Genomic DNA, 20,523 nt, shown 5'->3' with positions numbered 1-20,523 from the left:
TTCCACCAAGAGGGAACAAAAGTCTCCTCCTTCAGCTGCAGAAGTGGGGATTGCCTGCCCACCCCTCTGTCAGCCCCACACCCCACCAGGCCCTTGGGAATCGAAGCTCTTGTGAGGATTTTCAGTTTCAGGGAGGTGGTAGAACAGCAGTAACAACACTGGAGGTGTGAGAGTGATAAAAACAGGGACTGTCTTTGTCACGCCCCTGGTGCCTGCATTATTTATGAGGAATTGTAAAGCTGATGTAAGGGAGTGCTGCAGGATAACCCACTGGAGAGTTGGGACTTTCTTGTAAATGTCAGGCGAATCTTATTGGACATGACATTTAGAAAATTATCACTTGTGGTCTTGCATATCCACACTTAAATACTTTAATGAGAATTAAATAATTTTATCCTGTATATAACACTTTATCCTTCACCCTCTAATTCCTCTGTGCTCTCTATCAAGTTTTTGGTTTGGAACTGTTACAACCCGCTAGATTTGCTGCCTGGGGAATTGTGTGGTCGTGCCCCTTCACAGCTGATCTGCAGAAGAAAATTTGCCATTACTTGAGTCAAACATGAACCAGTAACAGCATTTCACATAAAATATAAAATGTGACAACAGACATCAGATCTCTGTACTGAGAGAGAAAAAGCACAAGATGCAGAAAGGGGCAACAATCAATTCCCTCCCGTTATTCTTGCTCCTACACGATGCTGATGGAAATTCTCAAGGGTAGGATGTGAAAGAAGTGCAGCCAGGGTGTGCTGGAAGGCTGCAGAGCATTTCAGATCATCACTATCCAATGACACCACCTCTATCAAAGGATGAGGATAAATCTGAAACCTGAAGCATATTTTAAGTGTCCTTTGTTAAAGCTCTGGATGAAGGATGGGCTCAGTATCTAGTATCAGAAGAAGCAATATGAAGTCAGGGACCAATAATCCCAAGTGGTCTGTGTTTGGGGTGCCTTGGAGGAGGCAGTCACACTGTGTGTGGTGCACACACTGCTGTGCATGTCTGAAATGGAAAAAGAGTTGTTGAAGGTATATAATGTGTAGCCCTCACTGAACTGTGCAGCTGGTGATTTGTCCCCATAAGAAGTTGCTCTGGAAGAAGACTTGAGTATTGCAGAGCCATCACCCTGCTGTCCTTCTTGGTCTGGTGTGCATTGTGCTTACAATTATTTTAGCTGAGAGCCATTAGCTCCCAGAGGTCCTGCTGGATCCAGACTCTGCTGTGCTTGGTGCTGCATAAATGTACACAAAACGTTCTTTTTCCAGATCTGTGTGTCTCTTGATCAGCAGTGTCTTCCTGTCTCACTAGAGATAGTTCAGTTAATTTAGTATTCCTATTATGCATGAAATAGAATATATTATTCAACCTGATCACAGAAGAAACATGGATACTTTACCATGCTCTGCTCTGGCCATCTTTTAAAAAGGGGAAACAGATTATCTTATTGTTCTTGAGAGACTGTACAATAATGAATGTTTACAAGATTTTTTTAATGATCTTTTGTTACTTAAGGCAAAATATTTGAGACATTTGTTGTTTTGAGGCATTAAATATGTTTTGCAAGGTAATTAAGGAGATGAATGCTAATTATAATTGGTGTCCATTCAAAAATGTCAAACCTATTTAAGCATATTTTTCCTAATAGTTGTTAATTAGTGAACTGCATTTAAGTTTACATGCAGAAATAAGGAGTTAAAAGCTAATCAGAAGAAAAATCATGCTGCTGCAGATCTGGAAGACACGAGCAACCTGCAGCTGACTAACATGAGTCCAGGAATGAGACAAATATGTTGCTTTTTCACTGATCTTTTATTTATTTCCTCCCACAGTATTTTAAAAAGCAGAAACGGTTAATCCCGGAAAGGACAGTGTGGAAATATTTTGTGCAGTTATGCAGTGCAGTTGAACACATGCACTCCCGCAGGGTGATGCACAGAGGTAACATTAATTCAGTCTCTTTTCACTGAATAATAATATAATGTTCCAATTAGTAAGCGCCTACATTCAAAAACAATTATGCTGATGTTCAGCCAATGCATGTTTAGAGAGGCTGGAGCTTGCAAGATGGATTTCTCCTTCTGTCTCTTTGCCTCATTGTTAAAGGATTCAGTCCGAAGTGAATGTGGTATTAGGAAGATGAGCTGCTTTGTATTCCAGACACTGATATTAAGTAGAAGTGTCAAACTTGCCATTAGAAAAGTGTCAGAAGTAAAATGCTGAGACTCCTGGACACAGTGAACTCTGAGAAATTGCCTTTGTTATATTAGTTGTGACCTTAGAGAGTTGAGGAGGGGTTTTGTCTTGTGAGCTTTTCTGAAATATTAATAGAAGTGTGTCCCACACTCTCTTCTCCAATTTCAGTAATTATTTTTTAATCTCTTCTCTTAGAACTTTTTGGAACTTTACGCTCTATCAAAAAATTATGTTGCTTTTTTTAGCATAAATGAAATGCTTTGTGAAGAACTTGATCCAGGGAATGCAAATATCCCAAAAGGCACTAATAGGAATCTCTGCTTCTTGTTGCTTCCTTTGAAGCAGTGAATTATTTTTTTTTTTTTTTTTCCCCAGCAATGTGATGTAATTTTTGCTCCCTGATGCAGTTTATCAGTTTTACCTGAATTAGGTCTGTAATTAGTGGCTAAAATTTGGAGCCTTGCATGTTGAGCCCGTTTTAACATGAGGAAATAGCCTCACTAATTCAGTCCTGACGTGGCTGCTTGGAAAAATGGGTTTCTTATAATTTTACACCCCATGAATAAACTGGGCTGTATAAAGCCCAGAATTCATGTATATGTGGGACAATAATTTGTGCTTGGTGTGACAGAACCATGGTGGGCACTAGTTTCCTGTAGAAAACAATAATTTCCAAAGAGAATCAGACTTATTTCTTTGATTTCAGTCCTCAATTCCACTGTGCTGTTTCCTACAATTTCCCCTCGTTGGTATTTCTTGTGTGCTGGGAAGTATACTCTGATTTTTGTGTATGTGCAGAGCTTGAAGTCTTGGAAGATTCAGCCTATCAAAGCTATAAAGAAACACGGTTCTTCTCAAGCCTCTGTTGTACAGAGAGTGCTCCAGGCTATGTTTCTATTGCAGTATTACAACCAAATAACCTTTTGCAGCTTTGACCTTTTACCTTTTTCTTCTTGCAGACATAAAACCAGCCAACGTGTTTATAACAGCCACAGGGGTGGTGAAGCTGGGAGATCTTGGATTAGGCCGGTTTTTTAGTTCTAAAACCACTGCAGCACATTCCTTAGGTAAGATGGTACTTGCATGGTTGACAGCTCTGAGTTCAAAAGCAATGGTGTCTGTCCTCTTACTGTGACAGCAGCTTGATGCAGATAGAATGTTTTCTATGATGCATACCTTATTAATAGGTATTTTTTGTTGTGGAGTTTGGTTTTGTTTTGGGGTTTTTTCCTGGAATGTCTGCCCTGGTAAGTGTCTGATTTATAGCAAATGTAAGAAATGCAGTTTTTCCACTCTAAAAGGCACATTTGCCTGCAATCTTCCTACTGGAACTAGGTGTTATGCCACCACACTTTTGGCAGATGCATGTCAGCTGCCTTACCCTGAACAGGGGTTGTGGCTGTAGTCTGAGGTGAGGGAAGCATTCAAAGCCCTCACGGTTCAGGTGTTCCAAAAAGGAAAGTGACCTAAAACTCAGCTTAGGCTTGGAGATCCATGTTTTCTAAATGTCTTCTAGATATGCAAGGCTGTTTTCCTGCTCTTCTATAGGTGCAGCTAATGGTTCTTGCCCAAGTGTACTATATTGCTTTTATTCTCACTGATTTGTTTCCTGTTTTCAGACTGTCCTATGTGAGAACACTCTGAATTTGTACTTTGCTATGCTTTAGTTCATCCCAATTTGTTACCCATAGAGGCATAACTGTTGCCACAATGTTGAACAGAACTAGAGCTATTGGCTTTCTTCCAGGGCTTCACTTGATTAACCTTCTACTCTGACAGGGGACTGTTTTTCTGACCAAGTTTGCATCCATTGAGTAGTTCATTTAGGCAGATTGAAGTTTGTTTATAAGTAAAGTTCTCTAAGCCTCTGATAAAAGCATTACATTTGTGATACATGTTGCTTCTGTGTCTCTCCCTCTGGAAGGCTCTTGCCTTGTGGGGAAAAAAAATCATGTGTCTTTGTACTTTGTGGACCAGTCATAGTGAAGATTATTTGTTTCTTGTTCTTCTTTCTATATTTTACAAGTAGCATGATGGTATCTCCAGCATTTTTTGGGAATTGCAGCTGACTATTTTAGAGCACCTGGCTTCCCCCCTCACTTTTGCTGTAAGCACTAATACACTGCTGTGGGGGAGTGTGCTCCATGTACAGGTCATTCTTTAAATCTTATAATAGAAAGTATTTAATATTGTCTGCAGCCCCTTGGAATGTGGCTGATTTTCTGGTTCTATTGATGTGTCAGTTTTTTAAGTCACAAAGATATTTTTGTGTTAGAGCAGTGAGGGAACTTTGTCTTTTAGTGCAGTATTTCAACTCTTAGTTTTTTTTAAACTTTGTGCAATTTCCTACATTGTGTGAGTTTTGCTCAGTTGTTTCTTATTTGTGTACAAATGAAATTGATAACCATCAACAGCACTGGGCCTTCTCAGTGCACAAGGAAGGAAGATACAAGCCTTGTTTTCTGTGTGACTAAAAGAATAGGCATTTGTACAGTTTACTATCATAAAATATTAAATTTCCCTTTGTATTAAAGGCAATATCCTAGGATATGTACACTATATTTAATGGAGTAAAATAAATCCTCTTTACAGAAAGTTACAATCACATCTTCTGAACAGGCAGAAATATGATCACGTCTAATTATATGATCTTATCTAGTTTGACTGCTGCACTTATTATATTAATAAGAATAAATTGGAGCTTGGAAACTGGCTGCACATGTAAGCCAAGCTTGTGACCTTTACCGGGGTTGCTCTCTCTTAATTGAGAAAGCTCGTGTAGGAAGAGTTAAGCCTCTTCTGCAGGAAGCTCTCCTTTCCTCAAACCAACAGCACCCTGGAAAGAGGTGAATAAGGTGCCAGACACTAAGGGAGCAGCTGTGAGATACTGGAGACTGCGCTGTAGTGTGGGAGGGATGGACCCACCACCATTTCCAACAGTTCCTGTATCCAAGTGAACAGAAATTTTTCCCAATCAAAAAAATATGCAGACCTGAAGCTTTTTTGTGTTTCTTGGTAATTTGCCAGCCATACAGGTTTCATAGCAGCAGGAATTCTACTGGTCTTGGTTTTGGCTTAATTAAGACATTTGTTTAAGTAACCAAGAGTGATGAGCACCCAGCACCCGGGAGCACGGTACCGGTACAAGTGGGGCTGCCACGCCGGGCGCTTCCCGGAGCCGCGTTGCCCCGGCAACCACCCTCAGCCATCATTTCTCTGGTTGCTGACCCATGAATTGAACGTGTGGCTTATGCAAATATATTCATCCAATTTTTTTGTTCTTTCTTTGTATTTGCTAGCATCAGACTGGCATAAAAGGGCATTAGGCAGTACCACGACCCGTCTGACAGGTGTACCACCGGGCTGCGGCAGCGCGGCCGCTGCCGTGTCAGGAATGGGAGCCATAATTAGCGCCAGGAACAGAATGAACGTCAGATGAATTACCAGGCAGCAGATCATATTTGTCAGGAAGGATTGCATACATAAAAATTAAGTGACAGTACATGCCGGGGTAATGAAAGAAAAATGAAAGATTTGCCCATACACAGCTCGTGAGATGCAGGCGAGCGCCTTGCTCCCAGCCACGGCGGGGTGCCCGGCACGGCTGTGGGAGCATCACCAGGGCAGCAGGCAACCACAAGGCAGGGAAAGCTTACTATTTTCTTAAAAACTTTTACTGCCTGTTCTTTTGCAGTTTATAACACAAGCATTCATAGTCTCTTTTTGAGTGTGTCTATTTTTCATTCATATGGTTGTTTTTTCCCTCAGAGGAGCCATGTGATACCTGTTAGACAGTATTTTGGTACAGAAAGTGACTGTACTTAATCCAGGGCTTTGCACGTGGTAATGGTAACATGGCATCTGGATGGTGGAGTTTGGGTCTGTGACCTCGTGCATTTTGGGTTGATTTTATAATACCAGTGTGTGCTGTGTTTCCAGGTGTTCTCTTTCGTTCAAGATTTAATAGTGCTACAAGTATTTTTTGTGTCCATTACTTTGTAGATCTCTGAGGTGAGCATCCAGGGGAATATCTTGTCAGTTAAGGCTAATTCAGATATTCTTGTTAGAAAGTTAAAGTCATTAACTCCACCATAAAGCCTAGGTAGTTATAAAAAAACTACAAATAACAGAGCATACTTAAAAACTGCATCAACTGTGGAAAGCTTAACAGTAAGCTGGTAGTTTTCACTAGTAGCTGTAATAAATACAGAGAAGCAGTTGGAAATATACCCCAATTAATACAAATATTCAGAAACAGATACTTGTGAACTAGGCTCCTTTTAAATAATGCTGTAAGTTTTCTTGGTAACCTACAACCATGTCTGCAGAGATGAGAGAGGTGAGAGTTGAGGACTTCAATTTTCAAGCAGGACTTTCAATTTTCAACTTCAATTCCCTGCTAATTTTGTAACACCAGATATTATTAAAACATACTAAAATTTTTCTCAACTAAATGTATGTTCATGGAATATGCAATAGTGAGTCTTACATGTTGGAGCTAACCTACAAGAGATACTTTTATTTTTAAAACTGGGTCTTTAAAACCTGATTTTTTTTACTCAGGGTTGGCATCTTGGGTTTCTGAGCATAGTTCTTTACCTTTTGAATTTGTAATGAGCATGTTTCAGAAATCACTAGTATTTCAAAACATTGCAAAGTTTGTTTTGACAGGAGTAGAACATCTCTAGAAGGAAGGAACACTTTAATCAGCATCAGCCCTTTGAGGCCCGCGTTGGGCTCTGATATCTTTTGGTTTGAAACTGGGAATATTCTGTAAAGATACAATAAAGGTCAGAATTTGTTAGGTTCTTTCATATTCAGAACTCTATTCCCTGCTGTGAGAAAGAGGAGTGATAGATTCAGAAACAGGGTTCAGCTCAGTATTAAAGATTAGCTGGAAGGTGCTGGTGAAGGCAGAACAATAAAAGCTTTCCTTATCACTTGTTCTGATACTTTGCAGCCAAATATGGCTACATAGTTTGATTAATATTAAGAGATTCTTATTTTTTATAGTGTTTAAAAAGCAACCCCACCATATAGAGCCTATTAAAATGTTTGGAAATACTCTGCAATGATTTCAGTGTAATGGCAATCTGCTGGAAGGTGCTGGCACTGCTCCTCTGGGGTATGTCAGGCTCAGTGAATGACATTCTGATAGAGCCTCCTAAAAGTATGAAGCAGATTTTTTTCTTGTTTCTGCCTCTGTGCAGCAAAGGGTGATTTCACAGGAATTCCTGATCCCTGGCTCAGCTCTACTTGTGCAGGGAGCAGCTCTGGATAGAAAATAACAATGTCTGGCTGTTCAAATAACTTGGCCACTGTCACATTCAAAACAGCAAACTCCTCTGATTCAAGCTGCAAAACATTTATAAAATGAGTGAGCATCATCTTCCCTGTGGAATGCAAGTTCAGAAGGAATGTAGATCTTCACCTGGGTAGTTCTGAAGCAGATGTGGGAACTTAGCACAGAGCTTGGTGCCTGTGGTTGCACAGGAGGGGGTTAATTCCAGCTACGTGTGAGAGAAAGGAATTTCAACTTTATTTCTGGAATAATTTTGCTGCCTTGGCCTGTGTGTTTTCCTGGTGAAACAAGAGACTCTGCTCCTAATCTACCCTGGAACAATGAGCATCTCCCTAGCTTGGGTGTTGTGGCCATCCCAGTGTGGTTCCACCCATGTGGGTGCTGCAGCTCTGCCTGGGGAGTGGATCAGGAACCCGGTGCTGCTGCTCCACTCAAGGGTTTTGACTTTCAGGAATAGAGTGAGAAGATGCTTACTTAGTCACAATCTTCTCTACTTTTTTGCCACCTTAACTTCAAAGGCACCGCTCTACCAGCTGGTGATTAATATTGAATCTGAACAATATTTAGTGTTTTTAGCTGGCCAAAACCCAAAGAAAGTTTCTGATTAATAGTCTCTGATTAGACTAGTCTTGTCAAATTGACTAATGTAATGCAATGGTGAGCTCTGGCTGATTGCACTGGAAGCCTTGTGCAGTTTTCTAGAAGATGCTCATTACAGGAGGTTCCCACGTGATGTTGGACAGGCCATAAAGAGAATTGGGCTTGTCAGTCTTTTATCATGACAGTTATTTAAAAATTAATGCATCAGTTTTGAAAAGCAGAGACCTGCTTGTTCGTGCATTTGCTGACAACACTACAGTAATGATAGGTAAATGTGCAAAGTAGACTTCATAAAATCAGCTCAGGCATGGGCTGCTCCACAGACCTATTAATAAAATGGAAGAGACTGTGCTCTTTCTGAATGCTCAGAAAACCAAAGTGGGACCATAACGCGCTCACCCGTAGCACAAGTGCTGTCATTCTGCTTTGATCCGAGGTCGCTTTAAGGCATTATCTGAAACGACAATTTTAGCTGCCGAGCAGACCCCTGCTAACGTGGAAGGCAGGACCATAACTTTAGAGCCCACACATTGTTATTTGCTCTGAGCTTGTCACGCAGTGACCCAGAATAACTGATGGCAAGAACAGCTATGGCTGGAGGCTGCCCCTGGCACCAGCTCGCTGAGACGCGAGGACTTCAGGGAGCAAGAGCGGGAATGATCTTCATGTTCCCTCCTGCCAGTTGTGTGCTGCTGTTTGCCTGTGCTCAGCTCCTGTCCTGGCTGCCAGGGAAGGGCTGGCAGGTCTCCTGCTTCATCTGCTCAGGGAACATTCCTGGCAGAACTGAGAAAAGCGGCGGGTTGAAGGTAGGGAAGTTCTTGCACGCTGGTGCTCACTGGGGACTTCCGAAATTGTCTTCAAGAGCTTCACATAATGAATCACCACTTCTTCTGTAGCTGCATGTTTTTAAGCAGGGAAAATGAATCACTGGTATTCCAACCAAGTCAGTTCTTGTACAGAAATCTGGCAGATGTGTGGGAATTACTTGGAGAGCTGTGCTGTCCCTTGTGTGCATCTTGCTTGCATGTGGGAGAGATCCGTGGAAAGCCTTGCTGGGCTCATTGAATGAGTCCTGTCTGCTTTTAGTGTTCTGTGAAGTCACTCTGCAGTTTGTTAAAAATTATGAACTATTTAAAGAACTCTGGTCACATCCTTACACAGGTCTTTCACTGGCTATTAAAACCATCCAGATCTAGGGCAGGGTTAGTTTGGCATTTTTCTAGGCTGGATATGATATTACTGAGCATGCAAATATAAAAATTATCTCCATGTGCTATTTTTCTTGTGTTGTAGCTAGTATAGAAGTTGCAAAAATGAAGTTTTCCATTAGGATACTCTTCACCTTGCAAGTGAAGTTATTTCTTACTTGAATGACCTGCAAACACAAGCTGAGTTTATTGTCTAGGGCAGCTGATTACTGAAAGTCATGGGGGACCATGGTGTGGACTAAGCTGGAGGGGACCCTGAAGAGATTGTTTGGGATCACACTGACAGCAGCAACTTTGTGTTGGGTCATCTGTGAGCTTAATGGGTGTTGATTTTTGCCTTTTGGGAAGCTGCTTTCTACCCCAGAACTCATTTGTTTTCTACAGTGTGCAAACCCTTCTTAGGAACACTGGGGGACAGTGGTGGCTGGTCATCCCCTTCCACTAACACCATCCTTCATCTGCTTATTAGTGTTCCACCTGTCTGCAGTCAGCATTTCAAATGGAAATATTGTAAGCTGAATGTTACAGACAAATTAAACATTTGCCATCTTGTGAGGAAAGATCTTTAATTAAAGGAAGGATACACTAGAATGGCAAAAGCAAAAAAAAAAAAATAAAATAAAATAAAAAAAAAAATTGACAGGGGATAGGCAAGCAGGGGAAGCAGGAGAAAAGAGCATGTAAAGTCCTTGGATGTTTTAATAAATGATGTATCTGAGGATTATTTGATGTAGTTGAGACTGCCAGGATGTCTTGTATTTTCTGAGCCACAACTGAAACTTATTTAGGATTTAAAAAAGAACCTTTTTGAGGTAAGGATTTTATAAATAATTTCCTGTAACTCCTGTCCAAAATGCTGGAGTAAATTTCTTTTGATAAGATACAGACTTGTGAAAGTACATAGAAATCTCACAGCTTCTGATGTGACTGCAAGTTGGAGCAAGATTTCAAAGTTCAGAATTATTATCTTGGTTCTTTCAGAAAGTTTCTGAATGCTGTCTGGTGCTGGGCTTGTTGCTTCCCTTCCTCTGCTGCAGTCAGTGGTCACCTGAACTGTCCCACAGGGTCACTGCAGGGTCACCATCACCAGCTCCTGTTCCAGCTGAGAATGTCCCTGACACCAGAGTTGCAGTGTCCATGATGCTGAGTGAACCAGAGGGGAGGAGGAGGATCCTTTGCTATTGTTCTGTCCCTCTGAGACACTCTAAAGGCTCTTGGAAGCCTTGACAAGGAAGAAAATATCCCTTAAATTTAAAAAATATAGAAGACACTAATGTTTACCTGTCCTCTAGCTCTATATGTGATGATATATTTGGTCCTATGGCTTTGAAACCATGATATGTTTCCAAATTTTTGTGTCAGTCTCTTGTAATGAGCTATCTGTGCCAAACTGAATCCTTTAGTGAAGTCAAACTTGTGTACAATGCAGCTGCACAGTCCCTGGTTAAGATAATAACTCCTTGTTTGTTTGTTTGTTTTTTGCAGTGGGAACTCCATACTATATGTCCCCAGAAAGAATACATGAAAATGGCTATAACTTTAAATCTGATATCTGGTCTTTGGGCTGTTTATTGTATGAGGCAAGTATCTCCTAACTTTTTTTTTTTCCCAGGTTTGTCTTACCCACACAATGTGGTACAGGAATTGAGTAGGTCAGACTTAACTTGGATTAATTGTTGAGAAACCTTGTGAAACACTAAGTCCTCTTGTGCTGATCATTTGTTTTTTAGATATGAACAACAAAGGAATTGTGCCATAGAGCACAGGGCTTGCATAGAGTGATTCAGTAGGTCATGGTAAATGACACATCAGATGTGAAAACTGCTGTAGTTTAGCATGTATCTCATCTCATTTTTTAAACCTTTTAGGACACAGTTGTATAAAAAAGTAAATTTTCCCATAACTTGTTGCTGTGGCTGTATTTTGGGGAAGAGCTCTCAGGGAACAGTGTGCCTGCTGAGGGAGGTGACCTGCAGCCCCTGGGGAGCAGCCCTGAGTCACACCAGTGTGGGCTTGACACCACTTAGTATGGCACAGAGTTTGATTAAGGAAAAAGATTTCTCTGTGTGTCTGGCAAAAATGCCAGCACTGGCCATAGCAGTGTCAGAGCAAATAGACACTACATCTGCTGAAGGGAAGATCCACTTTGGTGGAGCCACTGGAGCCCAGTGTGGTTGTATCACTGATTTATTCTTAAAATTCCATGAGACAGGAGGGAGAGAGAGGCTGTGAAACACCCTATTAGGTACTTTATGTATAAACGATATCTGGAAAATTGTGAACTAAATGGAGTGGCTTTGTGCCCACACTCCAATTCTTGTTATCTCTAGTGAAAGAATTCAAGAGATTTTTAATGATTCCCAAAGCAGCAGCAACATATTGTTAAGATGCCAATATTTTTTTATAAAGGATGGTTTTACTTGTGATTCTTCTCATGAGATCCTGAAAACAGGAATGGTGCAGTGTAGCTGTACTGCCTGGGTTCTTCTGGGGGCCTTTGAAAAGGAACTTGGAGACTCCTGTGGGTGCAGGGAGAAGGAAATCTGAGCTCCCTGCAACTCATAATGCTGAACAGTTCCAGGTACTCTTCCTCTATTGGTCTTAAAGAGGAGTTCTCAGTTTAAGGCTTTGCTGAGTACAGGACCTTGGGCCAGATGTGGTGTCTGGTTGCCAAGTCTCTCAGCAACAGCCAAAGTCACCCAAGTTGCCACCCCTGCTCCTTTGCTGCTGGAGCATATGGCTCCTCTGCCAGGCTGCTCCGAGTGGTTTCTGAGGCCGAGCTCTGCTGGAGCTGGGATTCCAGATTTATGCAGAGAGAAATATTTAGCGTGGTGCTAAGACATGTTTTTGTTGCAGGCAATATGGTCCCCTTATGTCACAGTAGTCTTGGTACTCCTTATATTTCAAGAAGCTGATTTAATTGCACACTAAACATAATTCTCTGGTAGGAGTAGCAGTACTATAGTAACACGAAAGATTTGGCATGTGAAGTGTTTTTAAATTGAACTCCTATGTAGGTAGAGCCTTAAATTTGAACAGGAGCAGTGAGATCTTGCAAATTCCAAGGAGGACAGTTAACAATTTTATGTTCCATAGATAAGCAGCTACTTGGCTTTTTAAACTTCACAGAATTTGGAATATTAAAAATCATATCTGTGAGGTTTTGAAGGAGCTCTGTTTTATCTTCGCTGATTTCTTGTAATGAGAATGTTTTTCCATTTGGCTTAAGAGTAAGGAGGGGATGTTTGTTTGGTTATGAGTGACTTTGGATATTTCTCCAGATAGATTGTGTAGATAAGCTGCAGAGAGATTGAATGGACAAATTGCCTTCAGAGACACACGTGTCCACTGGAATCCACTTAGGGAACATTGAGGGCTTTGGGATGTGATGCCACATAGCACCACTTAACTTTGACATTGATAATCATCCAGTGATTTTTATTCAATCTTATCAATATAGCAGTAACTGTCTCCATCCCTCACTTCCTGTAGATATCTGTCAGCAAGATAACTTGGAGGGGATAAAAATAAGTTGTTAATTCCCAGAATATAGCTACAAGCAATGACTTCAGCAGTTCTGGCAAGACGATCAATTTAAACACTAGCAGTGATTCCTATATATATACATTTTTTAACCAGTCATACTGCATGGTGGTCATTTTAAATGGAGATCTAGCTGTCCTGCAGTAATTGCTCTAATCAAAATGTCAGGAGCAAACCCCAGCACAGCATCTGATCCTGTTGTTAGTGCAGGTTGGGAGTGTCTGCATCCCCACCCCACAGACCTGCTGGTCCCATTGGAGTGTGTGTGCCATCTCTTCCTCTGTGATTCCTGCCTCGACCACCCCAAACCCCACTGTTTCCTTTCCCTTCCTCCCTTTTTGCACACGACTGCTGAACTAGACTTGGAAAGAGAAGTAGTGGGAATTGAAAAATCCCTTCCAACCTTATTGGCATTATTGATGTTTGTACTGAGAGCTTGGAGACCTTCTTTAACCCTTGATGGCCTTCTGCATCTTCCCTAATGTGCCCATTAGTGGTTTTCTTGGAACAATCATGCGTGCCAGGCTTTCTGGTTTAGTTTTAACTGACTGAGAACAGTTTGCTATCAATCTCTAATTGGAGATTAGAGTCTCTAATTGGAGTCTGTAATCTCCTCCCCCACTGATTTGTCCATTATTGTTAGGACAGTAATGAAGTGACAGTGATACCACTTCACCTTTTGCCTTCAAAAAGCTTCCAGGTGGCCCTGAGGAGGGGGCTCCCAGGGCTCCAGCCTGGCCTATGGGGCTGTTCATGAGCTTGTTGGGTGACTCTTCAGCCTCAGGTCTGTAGGTTGTGAGGAACAGCAGAGGATTTCTCCTGGGGATAGCAGGGAAGCCACAGGGAGGTACAGGAGTGCCCCTTCCCCAGCTCCCTGCTCTGTACAGCTGCTAAAAGCAGAGAGGGGACTCTGTATATGGGCAGAGTGCTGGGGTTCCTGAGACTCCTTTTCTGAAGCTCACCTGAAAGTGTTGGTTACACCTCCTGGTTGGGAACTTGCAGTGTAAATGGCTTCCCACATGTGGTTTCCTTCCTCAGCTTTAAGTATGATATAAACATACTTCTGTGAGGAGTCTCTGCCTGCCCTGCAAGGAATTCTTCCCCACCCCGAGCCTTCCGCTGTGCTCTTTGCTGTGGGAACAGCCTGTTTATCTCAGACATCTGTCATATTTTTGGAGATGGAGAAATACTGGAGTCATAAAGCAGAACAGAAAGAGGAAAAAGACCAGATGGATTAGGAAAAGTTTCAGTAGTTTGATTCCCAAATCTGCCTGGGATATTCCTTTCTAAATAACAGATTTCCAGCAGGAAAAGATGTTTGTTTTGAGGTTGGTTTGGTTTTTTGGTTTTTGTTTGTTTCTTTGTTTGTTTATTTAAAGGCTGAAGTACATTGCTCATGCTTACAAGACTTCATATTCTAGGCACCTAGATGTCCAAAAATAATACATTTATTCTTAAAAACCATGTTGTCAGCAACAACAAATGAAAGAATATGGTCCCAGCTGAGGGAGGCTGAAGCTGTGAGATGTTATCAGAGCAGGTGCTGGAGCTCTGCTGCTGCTGTGGGGATCCTGGGGTGCTGGGACCTGCCTGGCCCCAGCCCTGTGACTGTGTGTGGAGCTGTCATCATCTGGGAGCAGCTTTGGCTGTGGACAGTCTCAGAGAGCCACATCATCACCTGCTCACTGTCAAAGAACAAAACATGCTCTGCAAATCAGCAGTACTAAGGGCTAATAAATCCTTTGCATTTCTGAAATATTTTCTCTTTTGTTTTTTTGGGTTTTGTTTGTTTGTTTTTTCTCTCCAGATGGCAGCTCTTCAGAGTCCTTTTTATGGAGATAAAATGAACCTGTTTTCTCTTTGCCAAAAAATAGAGCAATGTGACTACCCACCTCTTCCAGCTGAACATTATTCTGAAAAGGTAAATTGGGAGTGTTTTGCAGGGCAATGTGGTGGGGAGGTGCAGTGAAGTTCTTCCCTGTAGAGGGGAGAGGGAACCCGGGAGGGAAAGCTCCCACATCCCAGGCAGAGCTGGGGGTGGCTGGAGTGTCCTGGATGCCTGACTGGCTAAAGAAATTATTTTCGTGATGTCTTGACTAACAGCAACCAAAATTAAGACAGAAAAGGAGATTTCTTAATGGGGGGAGTATTTTGAAACTGAATGTCTGTTACACTGGCAAAAGCCAACAGTGAACTGTGGGAGAACTCTTTCCTTTGCTTTCATTCCTTTAGATTAGATACCTTAAGACAGTGCTTACATTTTTGTTCATGAAGTCTTCAGTGTGTAACAAGATGAGGGGGAAGATTCTTTTTAAGAGAAAGAAGGGGAGGAAAGCTGTCTAGTTTTATGCAATAAGCATCTATACAGCAGCTGTATGGGGGCTTTTTAAAGTCTGGATTTTGTGCATATGAAAGTGAGAGATGGAGAGCAGTAGCTGGAGTATATAAAAAATTGTCTGTGCATGCTTGCTTGGCAATGTTTCCCTTCAGCTGCAAACACGTGTTGTTTTTAATCAGGGCCTTTTGAGATGGGTTTTTTTAATTATTTTTTTTCCCTTACCTAGACAAACCAGCTGTTTTTCCTCGCCTCCTAATTCAGTTACAGTTCCCTTCTATTTGAAAGGAAATGGCTAATGTAATTTTAAATGTTCACCATATCCTTTGGGGGTTTCCTTTTGTTTTATTCTACCTCAGAGTTCTGAGGAGCAAGAGGCAGGATGCAGGGGAAATGCCGCACGCCGATGGAGCAGACGGGTCTGGTCTCCATCCTGAGAGGGACCCAGCACCACACATCTTACATTTTACTTAGTTTTGTACTTGCTGAGTAACTCATGCAAAAAGATTACTTGAGAACTGTTCTGGAAAAGTAGATTTTAAATTATTTTTTTTTTTCCCCTTCCGAGCTGCTGTAGCAGCACACCCAGCCCCGTGCAGTCCCCTTTGCCATGCTGCTGTAGCATGCATTGCAGGATATGCCTGCTGGCAGCAAGAATTAGTGTAAGCTGACAGATGTGTTTCCTGTCTTTACAATTACTGTCTGTTTGCTTCCCTCTGGCAGTGCTAAAGAGTGTGTGTAGTGCAGTGATACAATCCAGGGTGAGAAGGATGGTTTAAAGCTCAAAGGCGCCAGGTCCCAGGGAGCTCAGCTCCAGATGGTGTTCAGACACCATTAGCAGAATGCTTGAGGAAGCCTGAGGAGGGCTGTGCCTGTGGCTGGAGCTCATCTCACTGCCTTGGCTGCTGCTTCTGACTGGAGCTGTAAAGAGCTTCCATCTCGTGACTGTTAGAACACGACTCCTCATGGACAGGAACGGGGTTTAGTTGGGGTTTTCAGATGCTGTTTGGGGCTGACAGCCAAAGGGGAAGGTGTGTTGGTGCCTTGCAGCCCCCAAGCCAGATAAAGCCTGCAGGCAGGAAAAGGCAGAGGCAGCTGTGGCAGCAGCAAGTTGCACCAGAGGTAGCAGGAGGAGGAGCTGGGATTCCAGCCAGGATTAGGGCCCCATATCAGGAACAAATTTGACAGTAACCTGGATATAGAGGCTGGTGGTGCTCACCAAGGTTTGGTCTGCCAGTTCCTTCTAGATGCTGGTGCAATATCTGCACTGTCCTGGTCATCAGTAGAAAGCAAAACTTCCTGGGCTGTGTTTTAAGTGCTGTATGAATGGGAACACAGCCACTGGTTGGACAAATTGTACTGGGCAGGCTCTGGTCAGAGCCTGAGAAGCATTTTAATGTGTGTGGGTGTTCTGCTGTGGTCTGTGTGCTCAGGGCTGAGGTATGCATTAAATCTCTGGGGTCTCGGCAGTAACAAAGGCAGCAGCCCCTGTCCTCAGGAGAATAAATAAAGTCACAGTAGCAGTTAGGAGAGGATGGGCCCCTTTTCCCCCCCTGCCTCCCCCTGCCCGTGCTGGCTGCTGGGCCACATGCTGCCCTGCAGGAATCCTCCCTGAAATGGGCTCAGGCACAGAGTCTGCTCCATCCAGGGCTGAAACCCTCACAGGGTACATCAAGTGATGCAGCTAAAGCTGGGTGCCTGATAGCTCTATGGTCATGCTTTTAATTACCATTAAAATAATTGGCACTGTGGCTACTGGGAGGATGTGAGAAGATCAGAGGCTCAAGGCTGTTTCTCCCGGTGCCTCAGGGGTATGAGCAGCTTTCAGTGTCTGTATAATTAAAAGCTACAATCTTTCATGTGCACAATAAAGAGGGTGGGGGGGGAGAGACTTCAGCCCTTCTGCATTTTATTTATTAACCATAATCAATGACCACTCTCTTCCTCACAAAGGTTTTTAGGAAACACTGGTGTCTGACAGCTGTGCTCCAGTATCTTAAAGATACCCAAGTGCTGTTCTTGGGTTAAAAACCTTGACCTGGCTTAGAACCAGGGCTGGTGTGGGACAGAAGTGCAGTTGTACAAGAGAGCTCTGCTCAGAACATGTCTTTAAACCCCTCCTTCTACTGCCCGCTTCCCTCACAGTCCATTTTCACTGGAAAGTCCATCTCTGCCTCTCAGCTCAGCCACTTTTCTGGCAGTGATTTCACTTTTCCAGTCCTGCTCAGGCTGCTGTGCCTGCCCTGCTCCTCAGACCCCTGCCCTGCCTCCTGCTTCAGGCTCCTCTTGACCACAAGCTGCTGCTCATCTGATCACAGTGGTCATCTCCACTTAACTCCTCTCAAGTGAATCAAAAATCCCCCAGGAATTTTTTAAATTTTTTTATTTTCCAAGAAAACCAAACCAAGCTTGGAAACTCCCAGTGTCAGGAATAAGAGCTGGGGGGTGGGGGTGGTGATGTTCTCTGTGGAGCTGCTCAAAACCACTGAGCAGGGAGCCCCTGGGTGTGTCTGTGCTACCAGTGCCTTGTAAATGATGCTGTGGTCTGTAGATTAAAATCTTAAGTGCTGAAGATTTGGTAGAAACGGTTCTTGATGATCCTTTTGTAGGGTGGGAGGGACAGAGGGGAGGACAGATTTGTGCCTGCAGCCTGCCCAGGAATGGCTGCACAAGGGATGTTCCCAGCTCCTGCCCTGGCCTCCAGTGATTGTACAAACATTCCTGTAGCCTTTTCCAGTAAGGACTTGGCAGATTCCCTCACGTTTGTGTGCCTGTTTTCCTGTCTTTCAGCTGCGGGAGCTGGTCAGCATGTGCATATACCCTGATCCAGATCAAAGACCTGACATTGGTTACGTGCACCAAATAGCAAAACAAATGCATGTTTGGACCTCCAGCACATGAACCCTCTGCAGATGCTCTCAAGAAGCCAGCACAGCTTAAGTCTTACTTGAAATTTTTTTCTCAGATGAAACCGACTGGTGCCTGGTCACACAGTGAGAGGTTGAGCACTCGTAGCAAGATGCTCCATTATTTCTGCAGGTTCTTTGACATGGACTCTCACAAGGTGGTCATGCTTAAAGTGAAGATTCTGCGAGGTATTGCAAGTGATTTCTTTTTTTTTTCTTTTTTTTTTTTTTTTTTTAAGGCCAATAACATGTTACAGATGTAGATCATTTAAGGGTCCTTTCTTAAAACTGTTGTGTGTAATCTAGGATAGCTGATATTAACCAGGGCGTCAGAGCATTTGACACACCCCTCCTATCTTAACTGTAATGTGAACTCTTGAAATAATTCCTTCAGTGAAATCACTTTGTACTAATGTAAGAATTGCTGTAGACTTTGCGTAATTTGTATAACTGCTACTTTGCCTCTTCTGCAAATGGTTACCAGCAAACTCAGTTTTTACTTTGTATATTTTAAAGCAACCATTTATGTGTTTTTATTAATTCCCTCCTCTTCAGACTTAGGAAACGGGAAGGGTTGGGGGGTGGGAAACATTTGTTTCAATATTTTTCTTTTTTTTTTTTTTTAATTGAAAATTTGGAGTATTTTGCTGATGCATTTATCTGTTAACTTGGCTACAGCCAACGAGATGTTAAGCTTGTATCTGGGGAAAAAAAAAAAACCATGCCAAATGAACCCAAAACAAGCATTGCTTCTGCAACTGATTTCTCTTCAAACCTTTTCTTCCCCATTTGGCATGATTCTTTTTAGACTACATGTTCTTGTTTAAAAAAAACAACAGTGTTTATCTAAGCCAATGAGATTTTGGTGAAGATATTTTTACACGTTCAGGTAGGTACTGTAGGTGAAACTTAAGCAAAGCAGTGTTTTAAACACTTAGCAAATTTTTTTTTAAAAAAGAAATAAGTAAAATGCTTTGTGCATCTAATTCTACACAAGGATCAGCCCCTGCCTATTCAACTGTGAAAGCTAATTTACAGAATGTGAATTTTTATAAAAATCTCAACCTGATCCGAAGGAGTCATTTTTAACTGCATGAAAATTTTCAACCGACTAAATCCGTTCATTGAATCAATGATTTGTTTTGTTGCTGTCGATGAGAAACAAACAGTCACTGCTTTAGGAACAGCCATGGATTCACGTTCAAGTGTTTCCATTTCGTTTGCCTGTCCAGAGGATCAGGGCTGCACTCAACCTTCTGCAGCAGGGGGGGGGTCCTGTACTGTTACAGCACTGCAGCCACTTGGGATGGTGGCAAATGCCAAAGTGTAGAGTTGTGTCTGACAGTTCAAATGCAGCCTGTGCCTGTTTGGGTTTTTTTTGTTTTCTTCTTTTGTTTCTGTTTTGTTCTGTTTTTCTTAAGAAAAGAATACAATCCTTAATCTGGGGGAAATAAGATTAGGGTTAGAGGGTTACATACATATATATGCTTTTAGTGTTATGTTTGTTTTTTGTTTTTTTTTTTAAACCTAATTTGCTCTACTTAAAGGAAAACTGCAGTGCCATCTTCAACTACTTCTCATCAAATTTCTAAGTATTTATATAGAGTAGCAAAGGAAAGCTATTAATTGCTGTGATTAATGTTGGTATCATTAATGCAAGGTGCCATTTCAGTGAGTCTTCTCAGCAGAAAGTTGAGCCTGCTGCTCTCATGAGAGATTCAGGAAATTCAAATCAGCATGAGAATGTAGCAGAGGCACCAAACTGCTTCCAACATTCCCAGGCTAACTTGTTTAATTCATACCCAGCTTCCTCAGAGTTCAGGCTGGGGGCTCTCACTTGCCCACTGCAGGTTTCCTTTAAGCCCCAGTGGCAGCTACACGTTCCAGGGAGGGGTGTGCTGCACCTCTCTTGGTGTAACACAGAAAAGGATCTTTGGCTTCCAGGGAAGCTCAGCTTAAATTTGAGTATCTTGAGAAGTCTGGTCACTTTCTTGCTACGTAAAATTTATTAGTGCTTATAAGTAAATGTATTTCAAAAGGTAATTTTTTTTTTTTTTTTTTTTTGCAATTGTGCATTTTTAGATAAATAAAAAAATGATTTACAAAATAAACACTTTTGTTTAAAAAAAAAAAAAAGTCCAGTATTAAGGAAAAAGAATTTTAAGAAGACCAAGACATTGAAAACAATCCTAAACATTTGTGAAACTGTTTCTTGCAGCCACCAGAAAATGGACAAACATCAGTTCTCCTGATGGATAACTATTCATGACCTTTTAAGTCATGGTTTTTGTGGATGTCTGTTGCAGGATGCTAAGATGAGGGACTGGTACCCATTGACCTTTTGGAGCTGCTGTAGATGCTACACCTTCTCTTTTGATGAAATGAGAAAAAAATTCTGCAGGTGGATTTTCAGCTGGCTTGTCCTGGGTTCCC

General features: G+C 42.1%; 1 protein-coding gene across 4 annotated transcripts in view; it reads left to right on the top strand.

Moving 5' to 3' along the window:
• The window catches only part of NEK6 (NIMA related kinase 6), a 54,895-nt gene extending 34,669 nt beyond the window's left edge, over positions 1–20,226 (top strand). For all 4 annotated transcript variants that reach the window (XM_071765986.1, XM_071765987.1, XM_071765990.1 and 1 more), the window contains exons 6-10: positions 1,833–1,941; positions 3,156–3,263; positions 10,792–10,886; positions 14,657–14,770; positions 17,975–20,226. In XM_071765986.1, the coding sequence (XP_071622087.1) occupies positions 1,833–1,941; positions 3,156–3,263; positions 10,792–10,886; positions 14,657–14,770; positions 17,975–18,085 (537 nt within the window). In that variant the 3' untranslated portion in view covers positions 18,086–20,226. The remainder of the gene's footprint in view (positions 1–1,832; positions 1,942–3,155; positions 3,264–10,791; positions 10,887–14,656; positions 14,771–17,974) is intronic.
• Positions 20,227–20,523: the final 297 nt, after the last annotated feature.

This window comes from Heliangelus exortis, chromosome 22, assembly GCF_036169615.1.
Source record: "Heliangelus exortis chromosome 22, bHelExo1.hap1, whole genome shotgun sequence".
In the NCBI taxonomy this organism is placed as follows: domain Eukaryota; kingdom Metazoa; phylum Chordata; class Aves; order Apodiformes; family Trochilidae; genus Heliangelus; species Heliangelus exortis.
Note: the sequence above shows the minus strand (reverse complement) of the source record. Positions and strands in the feature narration are given on the sequence as shown.